Genomic DNA, 27,278 nt, shown 5'->3' with positions numbered 1-27,278 from the left:
CCAAAAGAAGAGAGAGGTGAATTAAATACGACTAGATAAAATAATTCATGCAACAGCAACAGGATTTAATTACGGCTGGCTGCAGTCTATGAATGTGAATCAAAAAAAGTGCCAAAGGCACATCGAGCAATGATGACTGAAATGATGCTCATCGTAAACGACCGGCTTATGAACCAGGGCTTGCAGGATGGAACATGGGGAATGAGCTGCGTCTGGTAGGGCCCTAATCAATAGGCAAGTCCAGGTAAGCAGTTCAGGAGCTGCTAAACTGATGCGATCATTGGCCATGGCACGGGGACGGGAGCGCTTTATAAATCATCCTGACATCAGTCCAAGCAGTAGAAAAGCAAAGCTGAGGTTTCGGACGCTGGGTCCGGAAGGAGGCGGCATGTGCACAGAGAAAGTAAGTAGAGAGAAATGAGAGGGACGAGGCGGGAGTGATCTGGGCTCTGCCCGTAGGGAACAAGCGCCAAGACTGTGTTGCAGAAATGCAAACTGAGACACAGAGAAGGCGTCAAAACAGTTAAGTAAACGGGCCTCGAAGGCACTTGGAATGGAAAAATGATTATGGCGCAGAGCCCTCCCAAGGAAAACAGGAAACACTCTGCACTGGGGGAAAGCACAGAACCTTCCTCGCACAGACAATCCTACATGCAAGTGGAAACTTGAAAGGAGACACAGAGCCGCAAACTCTCGCACACACACTCAGGAGCCACATAACAGCTGCCTGATGCAGAGCAGAGTCTGTGAATGTGTCTTTGAAATTATCAGTGGCAACAGCTGAATAAGACAGAAGCTGTGAAGGCTTCTTCTCTGTTAAGAGAGGCTTTTAGAAAGTATCCGGGAGGCCACGGGCTTCAGGATTTCAGCAGCAGGGGAAAAGTGTTTTGAAGCCCTAGGCCGCAGCCTGAACGTAGGAATTGCTAAGAAAGTGATGTTTAATTACAAAGAAATCAGCACAGATTTTCAGTTGGGAAACTGTTTTGCAAACCTGCGAGGTGAACCTGTAAAGGAACATGTTAACGGCTGAAGCTGCCTACCCAAATCATTTAAACACCTTTCCGGAAAGCATTTGACACCATTCTTTGTAAAAACCCTAATCTGCAAAAATATATTCTGGCATTTACAAGGCAAGCTATTTTAACCACAATGAGGAAAAGAATCCAACCCCCCCCCCCCACTTCCCCAAACCAATTTTGAGATAGGCTATCGAGTTACAGTCAATATTCTGGTATGGCAGGAAGAACACTGAGGCTCATTTGAAATACTGTGTGCAGCTCTGATAAGGACATAAATATGGAGAAGGTGGAGCAGAGAGCAACCAAGTGATAAAGAGACTCAAAGGAGACATACTTTACATTAGCACGTATCTTGCAAAATCAGCAACTGCACAGCACTTGGTCAGCAAAGAAGGGAATTTATGAGTGGATTTCATTGAGATGTTAAGGGGAAATCTAAAGGGATTACAACTGATCATGCAACAGGGCTGCTTGATTTTGAATGTATGACCAGGGTCTGCAAATTCAGGTGCATTTTTAAAAATGTAAAAAAAAAATTCTTGTTTATTTGTTTGTTTGTTCATTGGTGGAGGTCGTGGGCCTTTTGAAGTGGGGAAGAAGGGCCTTGAGCAGCGTAGGGACAATGGAGCAACTGTGAGAACTGTGAAAAGGAGAAACAAAGAAGAAAATGAATCTTACAGCATCTTGGACATGGCCGTATAGACTCATCCCACCCTAGACTGGAGAAATAGCTGTTTTTCTCCTTGGGTCCATCTCACAGTTTTATGTATGGATATGTTTCTTCTTAGATCAACCTCATTGCAGATTTTGTGTAATCCTGCCCCATGACGCAGAAAGCAAGCCGTCTCACCATGATAGAGAATCTAGACACCTACATCAGGCTTCTTAATGTTCCCTGTGGCTTCTTTCTTATTTCAAGTCCAACACATCCTTCAAGATTCACCCAAATTCTATCTCCTCTAAGAAGTCTTGGTTGACTTCTTTGGTTGAACGTGATTGCTTCCTATTCTGAACTCCTCTGGCATTCTCTTCTCTTCGTGACATCATTTATTGGGTGTTTACTTTATACCTAAAGTAAGTTGTATCAAGAGCAAAGAAAAAAATCAGACTATGGCATTTTGAGTGGGGAAATAAAGCAGGAACAGATTAAAATGAGAGAACTGGGATCTAACTCGAATTAAGATTTGAAAATGGAATAGATCAATTTTCTTAGAAAAGAGAAAAAGGACTTTAAATGCTAATATATGGTTTGTGTTTATGCTAGGTTACTTCATTATGTTTTCACTAGGTAATCCTACTTTACAATATTTGCCTGTGTACATATACTTATGTAAATTTTTATTTATTTATTTTTTTAATTCTGGAGGGAAAGACACCTGTTAATAACTATGATTTCCTCCAGGGAATGGAGTAACTGAGAGACACTCAAAGAAGACCTAACTGACATGAGCACATCCAGTAGGGAGTGTGAGAAGGGGGGAGATGATTGAGGACTTTGGATTTGCCCCATTCGTGGATTATTTTTATTTTTGTAATGCATGCTCACGTGAGTACCTGCCAGAGTCTCCGAAGAAATAAACCACTGCAATTATTTTAACAGTGAGAATTTAACATAGGAATTTTTAACCAGGTGTTAAAGCATTTCAAAAGCGTAAAGGGAACACCGAAGTATCACACAGGTCATCACTGCCCAGAGCACCCACCACTTGGGGCTGGGGAACAAAGGGAGGTAGGCAATCACTATATGTTAAGAGTCTGGAAGGGAACTTGGCTGGCCCTGGTGCCTCGGGATCTCAGAGGGCGAACTCAGATCTCTGACAAGGGGTATCAGGGATGGTAGGGAAACCTCAAAACTGAAATCAATGACTAGGGGAGAGTCAGGCAGGAGGGCCTTGGCTGAGCCACCCCCGCGGGAACAGAAGAGCAGGGAGCGGCTGGCTCTTCCTCCTTCCCCTTCCTTCCACCCTTCTCTCTCTCTCTCCCCCTCTCCCCCACCACCCATGCCCCCTAATGGAGATGATGGCAAAGCTGTGCCAGGGAACTGTGTACAGTGTTGGTGAACCTTATTCACAGCTTACCAGTTATGTTGTGCAAACCCTATGATCCCCGTGGGTGATATAAACAGTTCAGCTCTCTCCTAATCCTAAGAGTCAGAAACAGCCTCAAAGACATTAGAAGTGGACCCCGCGCTGATGTCTAACCAGTCTCCTTGGAGAGGAACATTGGATTGGTAGGGAGTACATGTAGTTAGGAGCGAACAGTTTTTATTCTTTCTCTGGCTCTGCCACTAAATGGGCGATGGTATATAAACTATGCATCTCTTTTAAAATAACAATAGTAAGGGATGCCTGGGTGGCTCAGTGGTTGAGTGTCTGCCTTCAGCTCAGGTGATTATCGGGGGTCCTGGGATTGAATCCCGCATTGGGCTCCCCACAAGGAGCCCGCTTCTCCCTATGCCCGTGTCTCTGCCTCTCTGTGTCTCATGAATGAAGAAATAAAATCTTTAAAAATAAATAAAATAAATAAAATAAAATAACAATAGTAAGAATTAACCCCTGTTAGACTATGACTCTCTGGCCTCTGTTTCCCTGTCCATTTGAGGAGGTTGGACCAGCTGATACTGAAGGCTATTTCTGCAAGACACTAGGATCCTAACACAAAGGAACTCAAAGGTCCTGACTAAAACATAACTACAAAGAAAAGCTCCCTCACATATTTATAGACCCCTGATCTCTCAAGACTGATAATAGCACAAACTTTTACATAAGTACAAAAACTGCCAACTCGACATAGGTTATTATTCACCATCATCTATTCTCCTGCTAGGAATTAGATGAGAAAAAAAAGGGAAGAGGATCAACAGCTTTTCAGAAAAAAAGTCATTTAGGATAATCTGTTTCTTGCTTTTGGCGTGTAGGTGTGTGATCATCCCACATTTGACTATAACCCTTAATATTAAATTGGGAAGAAGATAATGCACATTTTTTATTACTTTGCTTTTTCCCATTCTTATATCCTGTTTGACTTTAAAATTCTCAGTCTATCACAGGCCTTTGAGATGAGTTAGTATTTTCAAAATGGAAAGGTCCAGAGACCAGGGATGCTTGAGAACTTGCCTGAGGACACCCACCTGGTAAGAACTGAGCTGGGATCTGAACGTGTGATGAGTTTTACCTATAGTGACAGTACCGGGACTGCCAACACTAAAACTGATCTTGTCGTAGAAATCCTATTTTTTAAATAAAAACTCTCCTGTCAGTGTGTAGCCTTGTAACTCTTGACGAGCCAGGGATAGGGACATTAATACACTGCCAGACCCTCGGCCAAATGACCTGACACCACTGAATCCCTGGAAGTGTCACCAAAGCAAGTCATAGGCCAGCCGCCCACCATGCTGATGGGGTCCACAGGTGTCCAACATCCCCAGAAACTTCACACCACACCACTGGGCCTGAGTTGTAGAATATGATTGAACCCCTAAGAGTCTCAGGAATGGAGTGATTTTATAAGCACAGACACTCATTTTCTTAGAAACGTTCCTGTGGAAAAAAAAAAAAAATTGTGCACCTGGGCTAAAGCAAGCCTCTTCTGTTCACCATCAGATGATTTTAGCTACAACATTTATAGTGCCATTTTGGGCTTATGATGAAGTCCCTCATAGGCTTTTGGACCCCCCCTGCTGGGAAATAGAGGGCTCACTGTAATAACAAGACGCCTGCCTCAGAGAGAGATCTTGATTCTTCATCTGCACATCTGTAGAGCCCCAGAAAAAGTGAGGGCAAGAAAGCAAGCACAGGGAGGAGAGCAAGCCTTCCCAAGGAATGGTCCCGGGTGCAGGTTCCATGTCAGAACTCCAGGGACAGCTAAGCAGAAGGAGTGGGGAGAGCTGGTCCTGTTTCCCCTCTTCCCTCCGCAGATAGGCTGGAGGTCCTTTGAGAATGCCATGCCCTCTTCAGTGTAGCCACAGCCTGTACCCAGTGTCTCCCTCATACCTGAAAATGAATTACTTTAATCAACTATCAAAGTCAACAACTAATTGCATCCAATATTATCTCTGAAGGGAGGGTGGAAGGTACTGGGGGTTTCGTAGACCAGGGCCCAAACCCCAGGAATTCCACCATCTTTATAAATCTATACAGGTACACAGCCTCTTGAGTCTGGGTGTCTTCGTTTGACAAAGGTGAGTGATAAAACTGCTTTTGTTGGCTGGAATAGTAGTTTCCTATGGCTATTGTAATTAAAAAAAAAAAAAAAACAACCTTAAAATAACAGAAATTCTGACTTTCATACTTCTGGAAAATCAAGTCCAAAATCAAGGTATTAGCAGGAGTACGTTCCTTCTCAAGGCTCTCGGGAAGAATCTTTCCTTACCTCTTCCAGGTTCTGGTGGCCCCAGGCATACCTTGGCTTATGGCAGCATAACTCCAATCTCTGCCTCATCTTTACGTGCCCTTCCCTCTGTCTCTTGTCTTATAAGGGCATCAGTCGTTAGATTCAGGCCAACCCTAATTCAGATGATCTCATCTTGATTCTTAACTAATTGCATCTGCAAAGACCTTATTTCCAAATAAGGTTAAATTCTGAGGTTGCAAGTGGACATGAATTCTGGTGTGTGTGGCGGGTAAGGGGAAACATCACTATCAACCTATGATGGCTGACTAGGAGGCTAAATGAGAAGTATCTCACACAATACTTGCATGTTATAGGTCTTGAATAAATAAAGGGATGGTTTTTGGTTTTATTACTATTGCTACCGTAGGAGCCATTGTTTTCCTAGGCAATCAAAACAAAATGTTTGATCTAGGAATGAAAGGGCAGGCCTGGGGAGTAGTAGGGGAAAGGACAGCACAGAGACCCAGCAGAGAGAAAGTGCTAAAGTGATGATTACTATGTGGACTTGCTTCATTTCTATGCCGCCCGAGGCCAAGACCCAGGATAAGCTATCGGCGTTGGTTGGGGAAACTAGACTCTTCAGCCTGGCCCGGCTTGGCTTTATTTCCCTGAGGGAAGAGAAACAGAAGAATCTGGGGAAAGGAACTCTCCACATCCCCACTTCTAGTATATGTATTTCAGAATGTTTCTTACAGGAGTGGAAGAAGAACAGATTCTGGAAGCAACACTCCCACAGGCTGAGGGCTTCTCACTGAAAAGTGACTCTATCTCTCAGAGCTGAGCATAGAGAGAAACTCATGATTCCAGATGATTCCCGAACCCTGGAAATCAACCAAGGATAGCAAAAATGTGAAGTCAGAGACAGCTGGAAAAGCTAGACCCCTTCCTCCCCAAGGCCAAAATGACAGGCATCCTGAATGTTCTAAAATTAGGTCAACACAATTTTGAATACACTAAAATTTCATTCTGATACAAACTGTGCACTGCCAAGCATTGTAACTAATAGTTTTGGTATGTTTGACACACCTTTATGTCATCAGAGGAGATGGAGGGGAGAGAGATGAGTCACAACTAAAAATTATTAATTATTATTATTATTATTAGTCTTCCCTTGAAGACTAACTTCGTTCTTCCAGAGACTAGCCTGTGGGCTGTCAGCCAAGTGTTCCTAACCTTTTCTCTATATCATGGATAATTTTTTGAGAGAAAGAGAGAGCATGCTGACACACCTGAGCATGCGCAGTGGGGGGAGGCTCAGAGGGAGAGGAAGAGAATCTCAAGCAGACTCCACATCCAGCATAAAGCCCAACATGGGGCTGGATCTCATGACCTGAGATCATGACTGGAACTGAAATCAAGAGATGTGTAACTGACTGAGGCACCCGGGCACCCCTATACCATGAATACTTTTGACAGCTTGATAAAGTGCATGGGCCTCTTTTCAGAATATGTTAAAAAACAAAATAAAATAAAATAAAACTACTGACACCAATATTAAAATACCAACAACAAATTCGTGATATAGTCCATACGTGCTTCTTTTTAAGGTATTAAATCACAAGATCCAGCAGGAGGTCCTCCTGCTTCTGTAATTTTGAAGTAATGAGGGATACAACCAATATTTCAAGATCTCTGCAGCACCCATGGTGGATCTACAAATATCTGATGTGATTTGTTGCGTACACTTCATAATTGAAAGAAATCCTACATTTTAGTAAGAGGATAGTGAAAATAAACCATAGTTTTTTTCCCTATCTAAGGTCACAGAAGTCTATCAATGGAGATCGGTGGCCCCGAAATTTAGAACCCCTGTTCTAAGCAAACTTTTCAAAGGTACCCAGTTTCTGGTGGGGCTCTGCGGGCTAACCTGAGCACCAACACAGTTATGTTGGCAAAGGAGGCCCCCTGCTGGCCAGAGGGTTTGTGCTAGTCATCTGAAAACTCCTTTAATTGGCCATGTTAGAAAACAATAGGTCTGGCAATTAATTCATTCACATCAAGAAATGGAGCAGGAAAGCTACTTGTCAGCCAGGCTCCGGGGTATCTAATCAGTATAGGTTTAAAAGCTCCATTTGGCTTAATGGGGAAGTGCTGATGGTTTGTGGCTGGCTGTTGGTCATTAGCAGAAGAGGATGAGATGCCAGCCCAGCAAGCTGTTTCTAAGGGGGCCAATAATGACAAAACCCCCGCAGATTGGTTAAAGGTTAGATTTCCACCATGGGCTTGTCTAACCAAGATCTTTAGGACCTGCATTCGGTACTTGGAGTGTGGAGCCAAGGGGAAGGGAAGGAGAGCAGAAATGAATTCAGGACTAACTGTGAGCCACATACCAGGTGTTTACAGATATGCTATTGCAATCAATGCCTAATGCAACTCTGCATTTTTTAATTGACTTTTTTATTTGTTTTTATATACAGATGTAAATGAGGCTTGGAGAGGGATGTTGTCACTTGCCCACGGTCACTGAATGAACAGCCGTGTGGGTTGGAGGGATGGGAGCCCATCTGATGCCCTGTTTCCGCCACCAGAGGCAGGGCAGTGAGATGCCCACAACAGTGCCCACTCCTCTTGGCACAGAGTTCTGGAGACTGTTGTTTGGTTTGAATCCCAGGCTTCACCATATACTAATGGTGTGAACTTAGAAAAATTAATCCATCGTGTGCTTCAGTTTCCCAAGCTGTAAAATGAGAATAATAATAGTACCTATTGTAAGGGATGTTGCATTGATTATATATGAAACCCATCTGTAGGCAATCAATAAATGATAGGGGTGATCACTCTCAGACAATATTGCCTCCTGAACACCAACACAGCAACACAGCAGCCGATAGCTTAGACCAGTGTTCCTCAATTGCAGGCGATTTTGTTCCCCAGGGGACACTTGGCAATGTCGAAGACATGTTTGGTTGTCACAACCAGGGGGCCAGAGATTCCTTTAAGTACCCTCCACAGAAAAAGACAGCTCCTCCCACAACAAAAAGTAAGTAGCCCCAAGTGTCAGTAGTGCCAAGATCGAGAAACGCTGCCCTGAACTGAACAACAGGGAGATAAAGGCTACTTTGCCAGATAGGATGAGGCACTAGATTGAAACCACAAGGCCCCATCCTAGCAGAGGGAGGACAGACAATAAACAAACGAATAAAAAAGAGACCATTGGATGACAGTAAATGCTCTGAGAAAAAAAAACACCAGAGCATGATTGGGTCAGCCGGCTTTAGATTGGACGAGCAGAAAGTCTTCACAGAGGAGGTGGCATTGAAACTGGAACCTAGATGACAAGAAGTGACCAGCCATTGAAGATCTGAACAGAGAGCATATAGCTGGCAAAGGGATAGTTCTTCAAAAGGTGCCAAGGTAGGGAGAACCTCCATGTGCCTGGGGAACAGAAGGAATGGGAGGCTAGAGACTAGCTATAAGGAAGGACGTAGGGAATCAAGTAAAACTCCAATCAGGCCACACAGAATGGCTTCTTTTGGACAATGCTACCCCTTGATGTACTCCCTAGGAAAAAATGTGGCCTCAAAGAACTTGATGGTAACTAAAATATGTGATTTGTTATGTGGCATAAATTTTAAGTTGGTTTTAAAGTTGGATTTTTTCCCCCTTTAGGAATCAATACTAGGAAATCTCTTTCCTAGCAATAAATTAGTTAACAAGGTCAGTTATTGGAATTGGCTATTTCTGTTTGAGATAAACCGCATTTTTTTTTCTATTGGAGCTTTTTCCCTGAGTAGGGTGTCATATTACAATGCATATTCTGAGAATCAGTAAAGCCAGGATAGGGGGTGGGGAGGAGGGCAGATGAGGTGCTCTGCTAAACCCATAGAGCTTTGCCCATAGCTCCTCTGCACTCAGAGGCTAAGGAAGGCTCATCAAAGGACCTGATTATCTACTTTTTCCAGTGCTCCTGATGGATTTCTTCACATGAAGGCAAAAGATGCTGTAACTTCTCCTACAAAATTGAAATTGAGTTGTAATTCATTAAGCAAGCAAATGAAGTAAATTTTGATAAAATATCCAAAGACTGATTGGTTTATAGGATGGAGGGGAGGACAGTCAAGAGGTTTCTATTTTTGAAGAGGGGATAAACTATCTCCAGAGTCCTCCAGGCAGGAATGTATGGTATAAACAACAGGAAGTGAGCCCTCAGAGGTCTGGACAGATTATTTGGAGCATTCTTAAGCAGCTCTGGATTGAGAGTCTTCTCTGGGTGCTCTATTACATCTAGGTTTTAAAAATTAGCTGGGCAATGTTTAGGACTATTACTAGACCCTACTTAGAAAGTGTGACGGGGTCTCCAAAAGCTAGCTCTTGGTCAGTGAAGCTGGCAAAGCAAACCTGTCAGCCATCTACCAGAGTCCACACTGACTTATGACTCAAGGAACCCAATTAGGGCAAATTACTAGTTGCCTCCTCCTCTTCCTTTAGTCTTAGGACCCTTAGTTTTATTTGGGCAATAAATTGTGCCCAGCAAAAGACTGTATTTCCCAGCCCTAACAAAATTATGTCTGGCCATATGCCTAATTCCTAGCCAATGAAATTAAATGGAAGTGTTTTGTGTGATCTCTGAGAGAGCATCTTAAAAGACAGCTGATGGGTATCCTTTTCTTATTCTTTTCTTCTCCCATTCTGCTGCTGGAATATAGATATAATGGCTGGAGCTCAGCCATTTTGTACTATGAGGACAAGGGTCATACTTGAAGGAAGGCAATACTGACTGGAAGGAGGCTGGACCCCCAAAGACTCTGTGGAGTTCACATACCAGCCCAAAGTATACTATCTCTGTACTTCTGTTAAGTTGAAAATAGAGCAAGCAATTGCACTACTGGGTATTTGCCCCAAAGATACAAATGTAGTGATCCAGGAGGGGTACCTGCACCCCAAGGTTTATAGCAGCAATATCCACAGTAACCAAACTCTGGAAAGAGCCCAGATGTCCTTCGACAAATAAATGGATAAAGATGTGTATATATATATATATATATACACACACACATACAATGGAATACTACTCAGCCATCAAAAGAAATGAAATCTTGCTATTTGCAATGACGCGGATGGAACTGGAGGGTATTATGCTAAGTGAAATAAGTCAATCAGAGAAAGATAATTATATGATCTCACTTATATGTGGAATTTAAGAAACAAAATAGGATTTTAGGGAAGGAGAGAAAAAATAAAACAAGACAAAATCAGAGAGGGAAACAAATCATAAGAGACTCTTAATCATAGGAAACAAACTGAGGGTCGCTGGAGAGGAGGGGGTGGGGGGATGGAGTAACTGGGTGATGGACATTAAGGAGGCACGTGATGTGATGAGCACTGGGTATTATATAAGACTGATGAATCAATGACCTCTGCCTCTGAAAACCAATTATATGTTAATTAATTGAATTTACATTTAAAAAATCAAAATTAAAAAAATAAATCACCTTGGCAGGCCTCATCAAAGGAAGAGAATGGAATTCTTCACATGTTCAATGGCCTTTTTCATTTTGCACTGGTTTAAGACATCTGCAATCATTGATATACAGAAATAGGCCCCTCACCTTCAGTCCCTTATACCAGAGTAGTTAATAATCCTCAGCTAATAAGAAGTCACCAGAGGATCTGGGAAGTCCCTTTTTGTACTGAGCTTACTGATCTTTCAAAATCAAGAGTATGAATTGACTGGCTCTGCAGTAGTCATTCTTAGAATTAAAACAAGAGAGGTAGTTCCTTGCAGCATGGGAAAATAACTGTTACTATTCACCAAATGCTTCTCAAGCTCTGCCTTCCAGCCACACAATAGAATTATACTTGGTGGCTCTCTGTAGTTGAGTAGGGTCATGTTCTGGCCAATGAGCTGTATCACTTCCAAGCTTGATATTTAATTGCTCAGGTGAGACCCTTCAGAGCTGTATTTTTCATTTACCATCGTTTCAGGTAGTGGCTGCTCATCAGCTTTGTCCAGGAGGGCAGGCGATGCCAGTGCTGAGCAGAGTCCCTGGGTATCTCATATTGGATAAGTAGTGTAAACAAAAATGTAATTTTTTTTTGTTTCAATCCCCTGATATTTGGAGATTGTTTCTTACTGCAGCATAATTATTATCCTGACTGATATACTATAACATCATCCAGAAAAAAACCTTCTGAAGATGGAAATAATCATGGGAGAACTGAATGATATAATCTATGGTTCCAACAATCAGAGAAAAGACGTAGGTAAGTTCCCTCTGCTTTGAATCATGCACTTAACCCTTTTAACATCAATAAATTCTGCTCATGAAACTTTTTTGTTAGGCAGTGTTTACAACATAGCTACAAAAATCTGTCCGTAAGCAAAGCAATCCTCCCATTCCTCAGTGACTTCAGACCCCATCAAATTACCGCCCAGCCTGGCATTTAGATTCCATACACAGTTAGCGCCACCGTGTGGTATTCACAATAAGTGACATTTGTCATAGGATTATAAAAGTAAGGTCACTTACCAAATAATATCATTTACTCATTGAGAAAGGGATTGTGTACATGATAAAAGAAACCATATCCAGCTTGCTAGGATGCCAAATCAAAAGCAAGAGGGGAAATTCTCCTGTCATGTGAGCCAGGAAACTCAATAGTAGTGAGATTTGCTCATTTATTTATTCATTCAACTAATATTTACTAAATTCTGCTATATACCAGATACTGTTCTGGGGCCTGAAAATACAGCAGTGAACAAGGGAGACAAAGTCCTTGCCTGAGTTGCAAAGATAGACAATGGAATAAATCAACAAAGTAATATATACTACAATGGCAGATATGATAAGTCCTATAAACCAGAATAAATCTGGGCTAGGGCATAAAGAGTGGGGGGTGGGGGGGAATTATTTTAAATAAAGTTGACAAAAATAAAGGCAAACTGTCTACATTTAACCCTCCAAAAGTTACTTTGGAAAAATGATCCAAAATCTCAAATATATATAAACACGAGCATTCCTTTGCAAATAGTAAATGTCAAAATGCTTCCAGATGCCCAAAAACTTGGTTTTTAAACATTATCCTCTTAGTCCTCTTAGTTGCTGTAACAAAACTACCATAGACTGGGTGGCTTAAACAACAAACATTTATTTCTCACAGTTCTGGAGAGTGGGAGGTCCAAGATCAAGGTGAGGCAGATTCCGTGCCTGGTGAGAACCCCCTTCCTGGATTGTAGATGGCCATCTCTTTGTGTCCTCACATGGCAAAAGGAGATTTCTGGGGTCTCCCTTTTGAGAACATTAATCCCATTCATGACGACTCCACCTAATAACATGATATTGGGAGTTAGGATTTCAACATATGAACTAGGGAGGGACACATTCAGTCTATAGCAACCATCCTGAAATCATGATTCTTCAGAGAAAACACTGATTTTTCAGGACTGAGGCAGGAAATGAACATGAAGAGCCCATTTTCCGTTATGACAAAAAATGCAGCATTCAAAGACTAATAACAACTATGGTCATGATAGTTTTTACCTGTCACAGCAAACAAATTATAGGGACTCCCACTGGTCAAATTGGGAACTATTCAAGCATCAAGATAATAGTAACTGTTATTGATATTGCATTGGCTGATTACAATTCATGAATTTGTGGTGATTTGTTTTTTTAAGGGAAGAGGCTCTGTTTTATAGAATGCCAATGGAAGGTATTATAGAGAGAATCATTAATTTGCAAACTATAGCAGAATTCATGAAAGGATCATCCTGTATATTAATTCCTGTTGCCAATGTAACAAATTAGTACAATCTTAGTGGTATAGAACAACACAGATTTATTATTTAACAGTTCTGGAGGTCAGAAGTCTAAAATGAGTGAGTATGGCTGCTCTCCTTCTGCAGACCAGGGGAAAATCTGTTTCTTGCCTTTTCTACTTTCTAGATGCTGTCTACATTCCTTGGCTCTCATGGCCCCACATCATTCCCACATTTGCTTCCATTATTGCATCTTCTTCTCTCTGGCTCTGACCTGTTTCCCTTTTATAAGGGCTCTTGCAATAACACCAGGCTTACCCAGAAAATCCAGGATATTCTCCTCATCACAAGATCCTTAATCAGATCTGCAAACTCCCATTTTGCCATGTTAGGATAACATATTTACAGGTTCCAGATATTAGGATATAAACATCTCTGGAGACTATTACACAGCCTACACTGTATACGGTGGCATATATGTGTGTATGTGTGTGTTCTGGGTATATGTATATATGTGTTCTATAATACCAAGTATACAAATCACTTGTAAGATATTCTTGCCAAAAATGTTTAACTTGAATCTAATCAAATATTTAGTGCCAACTTCCAGCCAGCTTACAGAAATGACAGCATAATAATCAAATACATTGCACATATGGGACATGCTATATGTGCACTATCCTAGACTCCTCAAAGTTACAGTGTCATAAAAATAAATGGAGGATAGTCTAAAATTTTTAAAAGAACTTAAGACATAATAACTAAATGCAATATGTGAACCTTGATTGGATCTTGGTTCAAATGTATTTTAAAGATGGTGGAATTTTAAACTTGGGTTAAATATTAGATATTATGGAACTATGGCTAATATTCTTGTATTTATATAGGATAATGTCCTTAGTTTTTGGAAATGCATGTTGAAATATTTAGGATTGAGATACACAATTCTGAAACTTACTTTCCAATGGTTTAGATAACAACTGTGTAGAGGGGGAGGTGGAAAAGTGAAACAACATGGCAAAATGTTCATGTTTCATTACTCTAAGGCGGGGAGTATATAATCCTATATTGCAGCTCTGACAGTTAATCTTATGAGTCATTTGGTTAGGTCATGATACTCAGATAGTTGGCCAAATATTATTCCAGAAGTTTCTATGAAGACAATTTTAGACGAGATTAACATTTAAACCAGCAGATTTGGGTAGATTATCCGTAATGTGGGTGGGCCTCATTTAATCAGCTGAAGGCCCGAATAGAAGAAGACTGACACCCCTCCGCTACAAGTATGAATTGTGTCAGGAGACCATCTTCTGACTTAAACTGCAGCACTGACTCCTCCTTGGGGCTTCTGCCGTATTTTAGTGATATAAATGTATCTATCTTCCTGGGCTATCTAATTTATAGTTAGCTTGCTTATTGCTACCCTCTCAAAAAGCTAAAAATGATTAAAAGTAGCAGGATGGGGAACAGCTGGAGAGATTTAAATAACCCAATGGTGCATAAGAAAATGGCTTTGAAATGGGAAAATACACATATTAAATGCACTACATAGGGACGTGTAGTCTTTCCTTTATGGATAATTGAAGGCAGACTCAAAATTGTAAAGGAAGTAATGATAAATTAATAACAGACTTTAAAAATGAACTTTGGGAAACTTTTAAACAGTAGACAGAAAGGGGCTTCGTTCTCTTGGTGTCAGTGGCTCACACCTGAAATAGGGAACTTAATCAGAAAGAGTACAATGAAATGGAAAATTGCCAAATTGGAGAGTTCCAACATGTAGCTGAACATTTAAAGAGCTTTAAGAAGTAAACTAGCTGGAAGTCAAACCAAACTTATGTCCCTTTAGATAAAATAACTGCCCCCCCCAACTTGATATATCTTGGCTATTGTAAATAATGCTACAAAGAACATGTTTTAACTTTTCTAGAATTTCACAGAAATATAATTTTACAGTAACTACTCTTTTGCATCTGGCTTCCTTCACTCATTTGCCCATTCATCTACTGAACATTTGGGGATCTTTCTAGTTTGGAGTCATTAAGAAAAAAAGCTGATATTCATATACAACACTTTGTATGCTTATCATATCCTATGCATCCTATATGCATATCCTATGATAAACCTATGTTTAACTTTATAAGAAACTGCTAAGGGCACCTAGGGGCTCAGACAATGCTCTGCCTTTGGCTCAGGTCTTGATCCCAGGGTCCTGGGATAGAATCTTGCATTGGGCTCCCTGCTCACTGGGGAGTCTGCTTCTCCCTCTGCTGCTTCCCCTGCTTGTGATCTCTCTCGTCTCTCCCTCTCTCCCAAGTGAATTAAAAAAAAAAAAAAAAAAAAAAAAACTGCCAAAATATCTTTTAAATGGTTGTGCCATTTTGCATTATTACTAACAATATTTGAGAATTCCAGTTGCTTCAGATCTTCACCAATATTTTGTACTTGTAGTGATATCTCCATGTAGTTTTATTTTTTAAATATTTCATTTATTTATTCATGAGAGACACAGAGAAAGAGGCAGAGGCATAGGCAGAGGGGGAAGCAGGCTCCATGCAAGGAGCCTCTGTGCGACTTGGTACCAAGACACTGGGATCAAGACCTGAGCCAAAGGCAGATGCTCAATCACTGAGCTATCCAGGGGTCCCTAGTTTTACTTTTCTATTAAGGATGTAGAGCATCCTTCTATGTGTTTACTGGCAATTAGAGTATCTTTCATGGAGAATCTATTCAAGTATTTTGCCCAGTATTTAAAGGGCTGTTTAACTTTTCATTAATGAGCTATAAGCATTACTTGTATTTCCCAAATATAGGTCCCTTGTCAAATGTATCTATTCCAACTATTTTCTCCCAATCTGTGACTTAGCTTTCCATTTCTTACTGCTTTCAAAGAGCATTTAAGTTTTAATTTTAATATATTCCAATTTACTTTTCTTTAATGATTCATGCTTTGTGTATCCTAAGAAACCTTGGTCTATCCCAAGATAGCAATTTGTAAGTTTCTCTCTGTAATTTCTAGGATTTTAGCTTTTAAGTCTATGACTCATTTTGCATTCCCAATTTTGCACTAATATTATATATGTGAGAGGCAAAAGTTGAGGTTAGTTCTCATTTGAGTGTATAGTTATCTCATTTGTTAAAAAGATTACTTTTCCCTCACTCAATTACTTTGGCACTTTGTCAAAAACCAATTATCCAAGAGGTACAAATTTATTTCTGAACTCTATTCTGTTCATTGACATTTCTTATAAAACAGGTCTACTGGAGAAAAAATTCACTCATCTTTTCCCTGTCTGAAAAAAATCTTTTCTCACCTTTTCTGAAAGATATTTTTGCTGAATATAGAATTCTAGGTCAACAGGCTTTTTCTTTAAGCACTTTACAGATGTTATACCAAGGTTTCTAATTTGCACTTTGAGGAAAGAAAAATACAGTCATTCTCTGTATGGAATGTGTCTTTGTTTTCTTCAGCTGCTTTCCAATTGTTTTCAACAATTTGATTATGGTATACCTTAGTGAGGTTTTATGTGTCACTCTGCTTATTCAATTTCTTGCATCTGTGAGTTTATAGTTTTCATCAATTAGGAAAAATTTCAGATACTATTTCTTATATTTTGTCTTCCCTACCCCAGTTTCTAGGAATCCAGATACAAGTATGTTAGAAGATTTGTTATTATCCCATAGGTGGCTACAACGGTAGCTGTATTTTTTTTCTCTTGGTGCTGTAGTAAGCTTCGGTTCTGCAGGGACCAATCTAGTGTAATCCCATCTCATCCTTCTCATCTAGCTAGTGACCAGAAGTAATCAAATAGCAGCACTGATTTTTAAAAATAAATCTTAGATGTACTTGAATTAGTTTAAATGTATTAACTACAAATAAAATATTTAAGGGCTATTAATTTAGAAATGTGTAGTTTTTTCAATACTTTATTGTCTACAAAATTATTTTATGTATAGTTAACATTAGAAATGATATTGAATATGAGACCAACAATGAGCTGTTGCAGTTTTTTTTACTTTGATCTCTTTTATAGAAGGTAATAACAATCTGTGGAAAATGCTTTATTGTATCATGCCAGTATACTACAAGGAATATTTCAAAATAATACAAAAGTAAGCCACAGACTTGACTAAGTGAAGATCAACTCATCCAAAAATCACTTTCCTTAATTTTTTCATAGTAATTGCCAGAAGTCCAATAAGCTGATTTTTCCAAGAAGGATCATTCTAATAACTTTGAGTGTTCAATCCGTGCAATGGTCCAGTCAGGCTTTACTCCTTGTGTAAACTCCCTCTGAAATCTAGGGAAAAAAATTACAAATAATGTGAATCTTAACATTAATCCAAATACTTCTTGGATAAATTACATAATTTGCAAATGTACAATAGAGGCAGTTTTTAGCAACAAGCTAATGGTTAATCATAAATAAAAATCAAGGGACGCCTGGCTCAGCAGTTGAGCGTCTGCCTTCGGCCCAAGGTGGGATCCTGGAGTTCTGGGATCCAGTCCCACACTAGGCTCCCTGCGAGGAGCCTGCTTCTCCCTCTGCCTATGTCTCTGCCTTCTCTCTGTGTCTCTCATGAGTAAATAAATAAAATCTTAATAAATAAATAAAATCAAAACAAAAAAGTTTTATTTACCAATTCAGTCAAAAATATCCTCACAAAATTAGAACATTCTCCACTAAAATGAGTATTTTTAATGAACTGATATACATTGTAACATCTGCCAGTTCTTCAATATTCTATTAAATACTAGCTATAACAAATGTTTATTAATGTGAGGAAAAATAAATTGGGACTATGGTAATGAAAAGGGTACTTTAATGGAATTTGGTTTATAGACATTAGGTCAATTTTGAAAATAACAGTTTTAGTAGGGAACATCAGAAAAAACAGAGGTGAGCATTGATCATATTGTTATTTAATTATAAATAATGTCTTGAAAAGGAGATGATTCAGATTTTCTATAACAAAGCAAAATTCAATAAAAAGAAAAAAGCACACTTCAAGAAAAGTGAAAAAAAATAAGATACCTTTACCTTAGTGAAACAATATATTTTCTTTCTTAGGTCATTTTTGGGCTGTTTGTTATTTAAATCAAGTTTATATAGTTTTGGTAACATACTCTCTTTTAAATAAATATATAATTATTTCTCCACTGACTGGCTCGATTGGTTCGCTGTTCCAAATCTTATTAGCACAAAAGTACATGACAGTGTCTCTTTTAAATCAGTTTCTAACCTAGTAGATAGTACCTACTCATATGCAGGAACCCTTCAATTTTGTATCTGAATTCCTACCAGAGTACCTGGTAGATAAGAAATGATCAATAAACATCTAGAGTGGGATGGTCCATGTGCCAACTGTAGCAGATTTTATTTTCCAGGAATGGCTATAACCATATGCCCCATCCCACATGTTCTTCTGCAATGTGACCCTGCTATTGCCCATAAAAAGGTGGAGTCTCTCCATGCCCTTTCAACCACAGGTCCTAGGACTATTTTGACAGGTAGGCTAGGGTGGAAATGATGTTCCAATCCCAGGCAAAGCCCCTCACTAGTCTAGCCAACGATCATGTAAAACATGTGAACAGCCTGAGCTACCACAAACCCAAGCCATGAAGAGAGGCCTTGGAGAATGAGACGTTATGTGGAGACGTCAAGGAGCACCAAGGGGGTGTACATGTGTGTGATGAAGCCACTGGGGAAATGAATCCTCCAGCCCCACCACCCTAGTTGATGACAGACGAGGCAAAGAAAACCTCACAGCTGGGTCTTTCCAAAATTTCTGAGCAGTAAAACAGCAGAGAAAATAAACAGCTGTCTGAAGTGACTGAGTTTGGGAGTGGTTTATAATGTAGTAAGACAGCTCAAATACCTTTTAATTAAATTCAGCAATATTACCTCTTTCTAATTTCTGAACACTTCTGTTTCATGTCCAGTATGTCTTTATGACTTTCTCTCTTCTTAAATAACTTGTCAAATTTCAATCCTTTTCTTCCTAAAGCTCCCTTTAGTTTTCATACCTTCATACTTCCTTCATACTACCTTCCATTTTCTAGAGAAAGGAAACAATGAAATGAGATTAGACTTACTCATAACTTGCACTAAGAAGCTGTTTAGTTTCCACGTTCTGATCCCCCAACTTAACCTGGAATACACTGGCTCCACTTAAAGTTTCACTGGGGATGTTGGCACTGGTTAGATACCAAAAGCACATCAGGATGTTAACAAACTTCCTTCCTTAGAAAAAAAACACACACACACACATACAAATACAAATCACAAAAATCTATCATCCATGTATCCACAATGAAAATTAGAAATTGGCAGCAGCTACACAGTTGTTACAGATAATTTTTTGTACTTATTCTATTCTAACTTAAGATACTTATATTGATACTTTTTATTTTTAGAGAGTTCTCTTAGGGTTTGTGACATATTTGGCTTTTTCTCTGCATCTCAGAAAGAATAGTTATGATTTATTGAACATGTACCATTTATCCTAATTCACTCTGCTATGTGCCTAATGATTATTACAATGTCCTGTGTTAAAATCAGTTAATGAAAAATAAATAAATAAAATACAATCAGTTAATGATCATGGTGCTGAGATGCAATTTGAAATATCAGGGGAGAAGATAATATTTATCAGTAAAAGTACCTATAGAAATATTTCAAATTAACATGTATATGAAAAATGTTTAACTATTTAAGACTCTATATCAGAAGTGCCTTGGAAAATATGTAAGCAAAGGCTAGATTTCCTGTGTGCCTGGCACATGATACAGTTGCAAGTATTTGTAACTCAAATCTATTGACTCAAGTAAATGAGTCAATAGATTTTTAGGAATAGGGATGCATAGGGAAAAAGGTATGCATTAGACGAGAAGAGCCAGACAACGACTAAAGTTCCTTTCATCCTTTTTCATGCTCTCCAAACAAATCCAATTTGGGAGTTCCATAGTTAGTCTTATTTTCAAAAAAGTCATTAACCGATATTATTTATTTTTTCTTTCACATCTTACTCCTATTTAATATACAGCTGGACATTTAAAATGCTGAATTGTTTCCTTCAGGTTAAGAAATATGAAACACAGATATTTTCTATTTGAGACATGATAGCTGCCTTAGACAATTTTCATCAACTTAAGTGACTATGCCCTCTCTTATGAATGAAATAATAGTAGACAATGGTCCCAGATACAAGGGTTTAAGTAACTATCTCCTATCTCTACTCTCCCAGAGTCAGGTCTTTAATGAATGTATTATTTTCCCTGAAGTCTGCTTGTACCAACAAACCCCCCTATTCCATGACTCTCCACTAGTTTAGCTTATCTGGCCAACTATTTATCATCTAAAGTTGACTATGCTTTAGCATTACCTTTCTCATCATAGTAAATGGAGATGTCTCCTGTCGATGTGTATACAATTTCATCTATGTCAGCAGCAAGGGCATTTTTATGGTTGTCAGGTAGTGAAGTAACCTTTTCCTTCAATACATGTAGCACCTGAGTACGGAAAAAGCAAACCATAGTTCACTTGTTGAATTTTCAAATGCCTTTCAAAAAGCAGATGAATTCTTTATGGTAGGAATTTTTCTAAGCCTATTTTAAAATTTACTACCATATTTACTCATATTCAAAAGCAAGGCTGAAATGCATCAAATTGTTCAACAGTTGATTCCGAATAGAACACTTAGGATAAAGACAAATGAAAGACATAGTTACTTATGCCTTAAGTAGCAAGTCATTCTATTCTGTGCTTTTATATAATCCAAAGTACCAAAGTAAAGACACAGGGACACTGGCTAATGGCACACATACTACTTTTAAGCATAGATAAGGGTAATGAGCATCATTCTATCATAGGAGAATAACATATTTATTTTTTAAAGTAAATTAAAAGTATACTTTACCTCTTTGGCCACAAGTTCTTCCAACAGATCAAATTTACACTGTGACAGTAACTTGGACACATGAGCAAAAGCCTTAAAAAAAAAAAAAAAAAAAAAAAAGGATGGAAAGAGGTTGGTAATCGTTATTGCAAAACACCATGCAAAATACCATACAACGTACAATGCTCATATTTAAGTAGCTTAGTATCACAAAGACTATTTTATGATAAATAAATAATGTCAAATACTATGATATCATTGTTAGGCATGACTCCTTCAAATTGATTGGCTTTTCTCTTCTTGTATGGACTTCCCCTACCATATACAGTGGTGAGCTGATTGCCAATTACGTATCCACTTTCAGGACCTGGGAAAAGATGCTGTGTGTGTACACATTAGCTCCTAAATAAAAATCCTTCTAAAGATTTCCTTTTGAAATAATGAAGTAATCACTGTTATCACTGTAATGACTATAATATGAAACCCTCCTCTTAACCATGACCACAAAGAATTTGAGAAGCAGTACAATCTAGGTTGTACTGGGAGTCTAGAGATTTAGGTTGCAATCTGAACCTCATGAAGATTGGTAAGGCAGGTTTGAGAAAGTGGGAAAAAAGATAATGAGGTTATACAGTCTAATACAGTGGTTACCAACTCTGAAGTAGAAGAATCCCATTTTAAAGTAGGGGGGAATGAACTGCAATCCTCCACATCCTTTGCAGTGAGAAATGAAACTGCAGAAGACTCCACTTATCTTTAAGGAGCTTTCAGATGACATGAGAAGGGAAGTGAGTAAACTGACAAGTTCAAGAATTATGATGGGTAAGGACAGGATGACCTGAGCAGAAAAGTCACTTAGGCCAATCTGGGAGGACCAGAGAGAGCCTCTTAAAGAAAGATCTAAGATGAAATCTTAATAACTGGCAGGACAAGAAGGATGTGCAGACATATCAGGCAGACAGTAACTGTTTAGGATGGGATAGGATGGGATGAGCAGTGTTTCCCCCACATTCATATGTTGAAACCCTAACTCCCAGTACCTCAGAAGATGACTATATTTGGAGAAAGGCTCTTTAAAGAAGTGATTAAAAAAGCTGAGGGTGAGCCTTAATCCAATCTAACTAGTGTCTTTATAAGAGGAAATTTTGACAAAGCACCCAGGGAACGTGCACACAGAGGGAAAAAAACCATGTGAGGACACAGACGACAGCCGTTTGCAAGCAAAGGAGAGAAGGAAGCCAAACCTGCCAATACCTGGATCTTGGACTTCTATACTCCGGAACTGTGAGAAAATAAAGTTCTGCAGTTTAAGTAACCCAGACTGTGGTATTTGGTTATGTGCCCTGGAAAACTAGACAATAATAGAGTTGAATTCTGAGAAAATGCATATAGCTAAATGGATTTAAGGACCCCTTACAAACACGTTAAAGGTTCTGAGGGTTCAGAGACACTATTATATGTCAATAAGCCTTCATGTGAGGAAGATGGGTGGTATTTAGGTAAGAAGAAACAAAGACTATAGTGATCATGGTGAAACTCAATCATTACATTCTAGTTTGGCCAAGCTATGACGTTTGTGTGATCAAAGATTCCACCAGAACAAATGATCTGATAAGATATTAACAAACCATTAGGAGGCTGCTCTGACAAGGCTTTGATAATATAAGATTGTCTAACCCAAAGAGGCTTCTATGAAATAGCCCTCTAACGCATGCAAGCAAGATACGGGAAAATAAACGCTAGATGATTAATGTGGTTTGATGGTGTTATGTAATAGGGAAGCTCAATCATATGCACATATCAATCGTGTGATATTGTGATAAGGCTGTATATACACATTTATTCTTCCTACTGGTTCCTGGCACAGAGCTCCTAAAATAAGCCCCTTTCAACATACTTGAGTTTAGGCTAATGAGGTGACTGTTGTCAGAAGAACCAAGCTTGTTATTAGAGGGTTGGAACTCTCAGCTCCACCCCAAGACTTCAGGGAGGGGAGAGGAGCTGGGGATTGAATTAATCACCAATGGCCAGTGATTTATCAATCATGCCTACATAATGGAACCTAAATAAAAACCCTACACAAAGGGATTAGGAGACCTTTCAGGTTGGTGAACACGTGGAGGTGTTGGGAAAGTGATGTGCCCAGAAAGCATGGAAGCGCCATACCCTGCTCCACACCCTTCTCTGTACATCTCTTCCATTTTGCCGTTCCCGAATTGTGTCCTTTTTAAGAAACTGGAAATAGCCAAGTAAATTGCATTCCTAAGTTCTATGAGCTGTTCTAGCAAATTATCGAACTTCAGGAAGGGCGATGTGGCCAATTTATAACTGGCCAGTCAAATTGAGAAAATGCATATATCCAAATGGATATACTTATGAGTAGCATCTGAAGTGGAGGCAGTCTCTGGGACTGAGCCCTTAACCTATGGGGTCTGCGTTAACTCCAGAGTGTCAGACTGTTGCAGGCTGCCCTAATGAGGCCTGGATGACACATGAGTGTCTAGCCTAGAGAGGCTTCTAGGAAATAGCCCTCTTTTTCATAGAAAAGGCTAAATCTTGCAAACAAGATTATAGGAAAACATACAGTATATGATTAATGTGGTTTAATGGCAGTAATAGGGAATATATCATGTTATTTGTACGTATTAATGGAAAGCAGGGTCTGTGGAGCTAATAAAGCTTAGTTAGCACTGGACCACCTATTTCTCTGGCTCATGCAATGAATAAAAGCTTGACTAGACTGTACTTAACTATCTCAACTGCTAGTGACTAGAGGACCAACACTGCTTGTAGACTGGGTCACAGGACAGTACATATAATGCATCCTGGAGCCAATTGTTTTATCATCTGTAAAGGATTGTCAGACTAGAATGATGATCCTTAAGATGCCTTTCTGGGGGTGTCTGAGTAGTCCCATTAGTTAAGCATCTGCCTTAGGCTCAGGTCATGATCCCAGGGTCTGGGGATCAAGCCCCACACGGGGCTCTCTGCTCAGGAAGAAGACTGCTTCTCCCTCTCCCTCTGCTGCTCTCCCATGCTTGTGCCCTCTCATTCGGTCAAATAAGTGAATATGATCTTTTGTTTTAAAAAAAGACTTTTGTTTTCATATTCTCTGGTTAAAAAAAAAATCTGAATGAACATGATCTAACGATAACTTAATATTCACAACCCAAGATAACATTTTATTGCTGGGAAGTTAGCTTAAGGAGAAAGGGCGAGTGGAGCCCAGGTGAATAGATGGAAGTAGCTAATGTCTTTGCACCAGCCCTAGAATTATACCCATGCAAAGAAAGATACAGTTGTATCAGGAAATCTAGTAGGGAGAAGGTTTTTCGGCTGTGTCCTCTTAAATCTTAGGTGCTGATGAACTGATTTGCCTGATACAAAAGGGTATGTTAAGTAATCAATGGCTTTAGGGAATTGGTAAATATTCGCCATGGATGACACATTCCTTTTGAAAGTCACAATGGTTAAATGGTTAAAGCAAAAACTGACAGATGAGGCAAAAACTGTTTATAGACTGGCTGATAAAGGGGTGGAGATACTACTTAAAAGCAAGGAGGAGGGCTAAAATAGGACCAGAGTGGCTAAAAAGTGTTCCATGTTCCTCTCTGTTCAGAAGATATGGGGCCTAAGGCCTGATTCCTGTCCATGGAGGCGAGAAGATTTCATTCCTTACTGACACATAAATGAGCTGGTACAGTTATGTAATGCTATGACGTAGACAAGCTCACATATCATTGGTGAGTACGGAGGCGGACAGTGGAATCGTGCCAACTGACCTCTGCATGCACAAAAGACTTTGAGAACTGACACAAGCGGAGATTTACCTCTTATAATGCTATTAATCAAGCTTGCCCTTTGCTCTCTAATCTTCTTATAAACACACAAAGCAGTCAAGAGGTGACGCAAGGAAGCAGGAACCAGGAGTTAACATCGACACTGATTATACAAAGTTGGAAACAACTTAGGACTGACAGATCGTACAAATAAATATAAAAACGACTGTGTTTACAGAAACAATCTGAAATAAATTAGGACTATATCACTATCAGCATACGATCAGTACTGTGAAATGGTTGCACCTACAAGTTTAAGCAATACGACAGTTTTGAGTTGGGAAGCAGACTAGGACTTCTGAAACGTTTGGGAATGACCAACTCTCTAGGTGATCCAAAACAAATTTTTATAGAGGGACTTTCCTCCCAGAAAAATGCCTGGACCCACACAATCCGTAAAGGGCGGCCCAGCTGGCTCAGCGGTTTAGCGCCTGCCCTCAACCCAGGGTGTGATCCTGGAGACCCGGAATCGAGTCCCACGTTGGGCTCCCTCTGCCGGTGTCTCTGCCCCTCTCTCTCTGTGTCTTTCATGAATGGATAAATAAAATCTTAAAAAAACCAACAGATAAAAAAAAAAAAAAAAACTGTAAATAATCTCAGGACCCAAAGTGACCCTTATGTGGCAAGGGTCAGGCTGGGGAATTATCAGTCCCTTGGAAAGAGACACAATAGGCAGGAGGTCAGGGCTATGAATCGCCAAAGGCTATTTCTCAGGGTGCGGGGTGCTGTGCGCTTATCAGCCACCAGTTGGTCTCAGCAAATTCTCTGAAAGGGGAAAACTGCTTATCCCTAGGTTCTTCTCTAAAGCGTATTGTGGGGGAAGGATTAGGGAGGGGGTCGGGACACCGGCAAGGAAGCTCTACCAAAGAGCTCACAGAGAGATCTGTTTGGGCAGCCTGGGTGGCTCAGTGGTTAACCATCTGCCTTGGGCCCAGGCCGCGACCCTGGAGACCCGGGATGGAGTCCCACGTCGGGCTCCCTGCATGGAGCCTGCTTCCCCCTCTGCCGGGGTCTCTGTCTCTCTCTCTCTGTTTCTGTGTGTGTGTGTCTCTCTGTGTATGTCTCCATGAATAAATAAAATCTTTAAAAAAAGAAAAAAGGGGCAGCCCCGGTGGCTCAGCAGTTTAGCGCCGCCTTCCGCCCGGGGCGTGACCCTAGAGACCCGGGATCGAGTCCCACGTCGGATCGAGTCCCACGTCGGGCTCCCGGCATGGGGCCTGCTTCTCCCTCTGCCTCTCTCTCTCTCTGAATGAATGAATGAATGAATGAATGAATAAATAAGTAAATAAATAAATATTTTTTTAAAAAGGGGAAAAAAGAGAAAGTTCTGTTTTTCTCCCCCAAATTACACCGTTGCACCGTCTTACTCTTGCAAAAACAATCGTTAACTACTCATTCCTTTATCCAGCAAAGGTCTGCGCGCTGCCTACTGGGCGCCAGGCACCGCCTCCTCGACCGTGTAGAGGAAGAATCGCGTTCAGGAACGATTGAAGCCGGGGTAGCTTTTGAGTGGCAGAGATGGGCTTTGAATCGCATCCATTTCTATCGGATTCAAAACCTGTAGGACGGAAAAAGAAACCGGGGGGCTCCACCCAGGCGGTCCCAACCGGACCCCGCGCTCCTCGGCGACCTTGCGAAGCATCAACAGAAGCTGAAATGAATGAAGCCCCAGAAGGAGCCTCGGGCTCCGCGTCTGGGTCCCTAACCGCCCCCCCGCCGGATTAACTGCAGAAAACGCATCGCTGGACCCCCCCCCCCTTTTTTTTTCCTTCTTGCGTGTTAACAGCTCAACCCCCAACTCCGCAAACCAACCTGCTTCGCTCCCTCGGAGAATTCCGCGATGCTGAATTCCTGGTCGAAATAGGCCCAGATTAGGAAGGCGTAAATTCGAGTCCGAACCCAGTTGATGGGGTTGGAGAATCCCAGGATGATCATCTTGGTTTTCTGGCGCGGCTGGGGCGGCTCCTCGGCGCTGTAGGTGCGCCGGGCGTCGGCGGGGAAGGCGGAGAGGGCCGCGCGCGGGCCCGGGGGGCTGAGCAGCGGACGCGGCGGGCCCCGAGCGAGCAGCGCCGAGGCCCCGGCCCCGCGAGGAAGCGGGGCCGCTCCGGAGCCGAGGCGGCGGCGACAGAAGCAACAAAGTCCAGCCAACGGTGGCCTCACGTCGGCTCCCCCGGGGGCCCGGGGGCCGGCGGACCCGCCCGGCAGCGGCGGCAGCGAGAGCAGCAAGCGGGGCCGCAGGCGGACGGCCAGCGCCATTTTCATGACTTCTCACCCCATTTCCTGTCTGTGCTGCGCCGAATGGACGTCGGCGGGAAACCAGCCGAGCGGCTTCCGGAGGAGCCTAGCGATAAAGCGGGGCTGCCTGCTGCTGCCGCCGCCTCTGGCGAGTCAGCCCCGCTCCGGGTCTCACCGAGAGGCCTCCGCGTCCTC

At 40.9% G+C, this 27,278-nt stretch overlaps 1 protein-coding gene across 3 annotated transcripts; it reads right to left on the bottom strand.

The window, feature by feature from the left end:
• Positions 1-17,021: 17,021 nt before the first annotated feature.
• MAIP1 (matrix AAA peptidase interacting protein 1) lies at positions 17,022-27,222 on the bottom strand. 3 transcript variants are annotated; one of them, XR_004812388.2, is made up of 5 exons: positions 26,661-27,222; positions 21,031-21,102; positions 20,497-20,623; positions 19,208-19,309; positions 17,022-17,411 (listed from the first exon to the last, which is right to left on the bottom strand). XR_004812388.2 is itself a non-coding variant. In XM_025441988.3 (5 exons), exons 1-5 carry the CDS (start codon positions 27,108-27,110, stop codon positions 17,333-17,335), a joined length of 876 nt encoding a protein of 291 aa, XP_025297773.1. In that variant the 5' UTR covers positions 27,111-27,173; the 3' UTR covers positions 17,022-17,332. The 3 variants fall into 3 exon arrangements, 1 of the variants encoding a protein (XP_025297773.1); XR_004812390.2 differs by lacking the exon at positions 19,208-19,309 and adding an exon at positions 19,017-19,170; XM_025441988.3 differs by having other exon boundaries at positions 19,208-19,355; positions 26,661-27,173.
• Positions 27,223-27,278: the final 56 nt, after the last annotated feature.

Source organism: Canis lupus, chromosome 37 (assembly GCF_003254725.2).
Source record: "Canis lupus dingo isolate Sandy chromosome 37, ASM325472v2, whole genome shotgun sequence".
NCBI lineage: Eukaryota > Metazoa > Chordata > Mammalia > Carnivora > Canidae > Canis > Canis lupus.
This window is presented reverse-complemented; position numbering and strand designations above follow the sequence as displayed.

Excerpts from the sequence above, each read along its gene's own strand:
- MAIP1 (XM_025441988.3), bottom strand. The coding sequence starts at position 27,110 with ATGAAAATGGCGCTGGCCGTCCGCCTGCGGCCCCGCTTGCTGCTCTCG. Across the intron at positions 21,103-26,660 it reads TCTCCGAGGGAGCGAAGCAG|GCTTTTGCTCATGTGTCCAA; the intron begins GTTGGTTTGCGG and ends TTTTTTTTTAAG. Across the intron at positions 20,624-21,030 it reads AAGAACTTGTGGCCAAAGAG|GTGCTACATGTATTGAAGGA; the intron begins GTAAAGTATACT and ends TTCCGTACTCAG.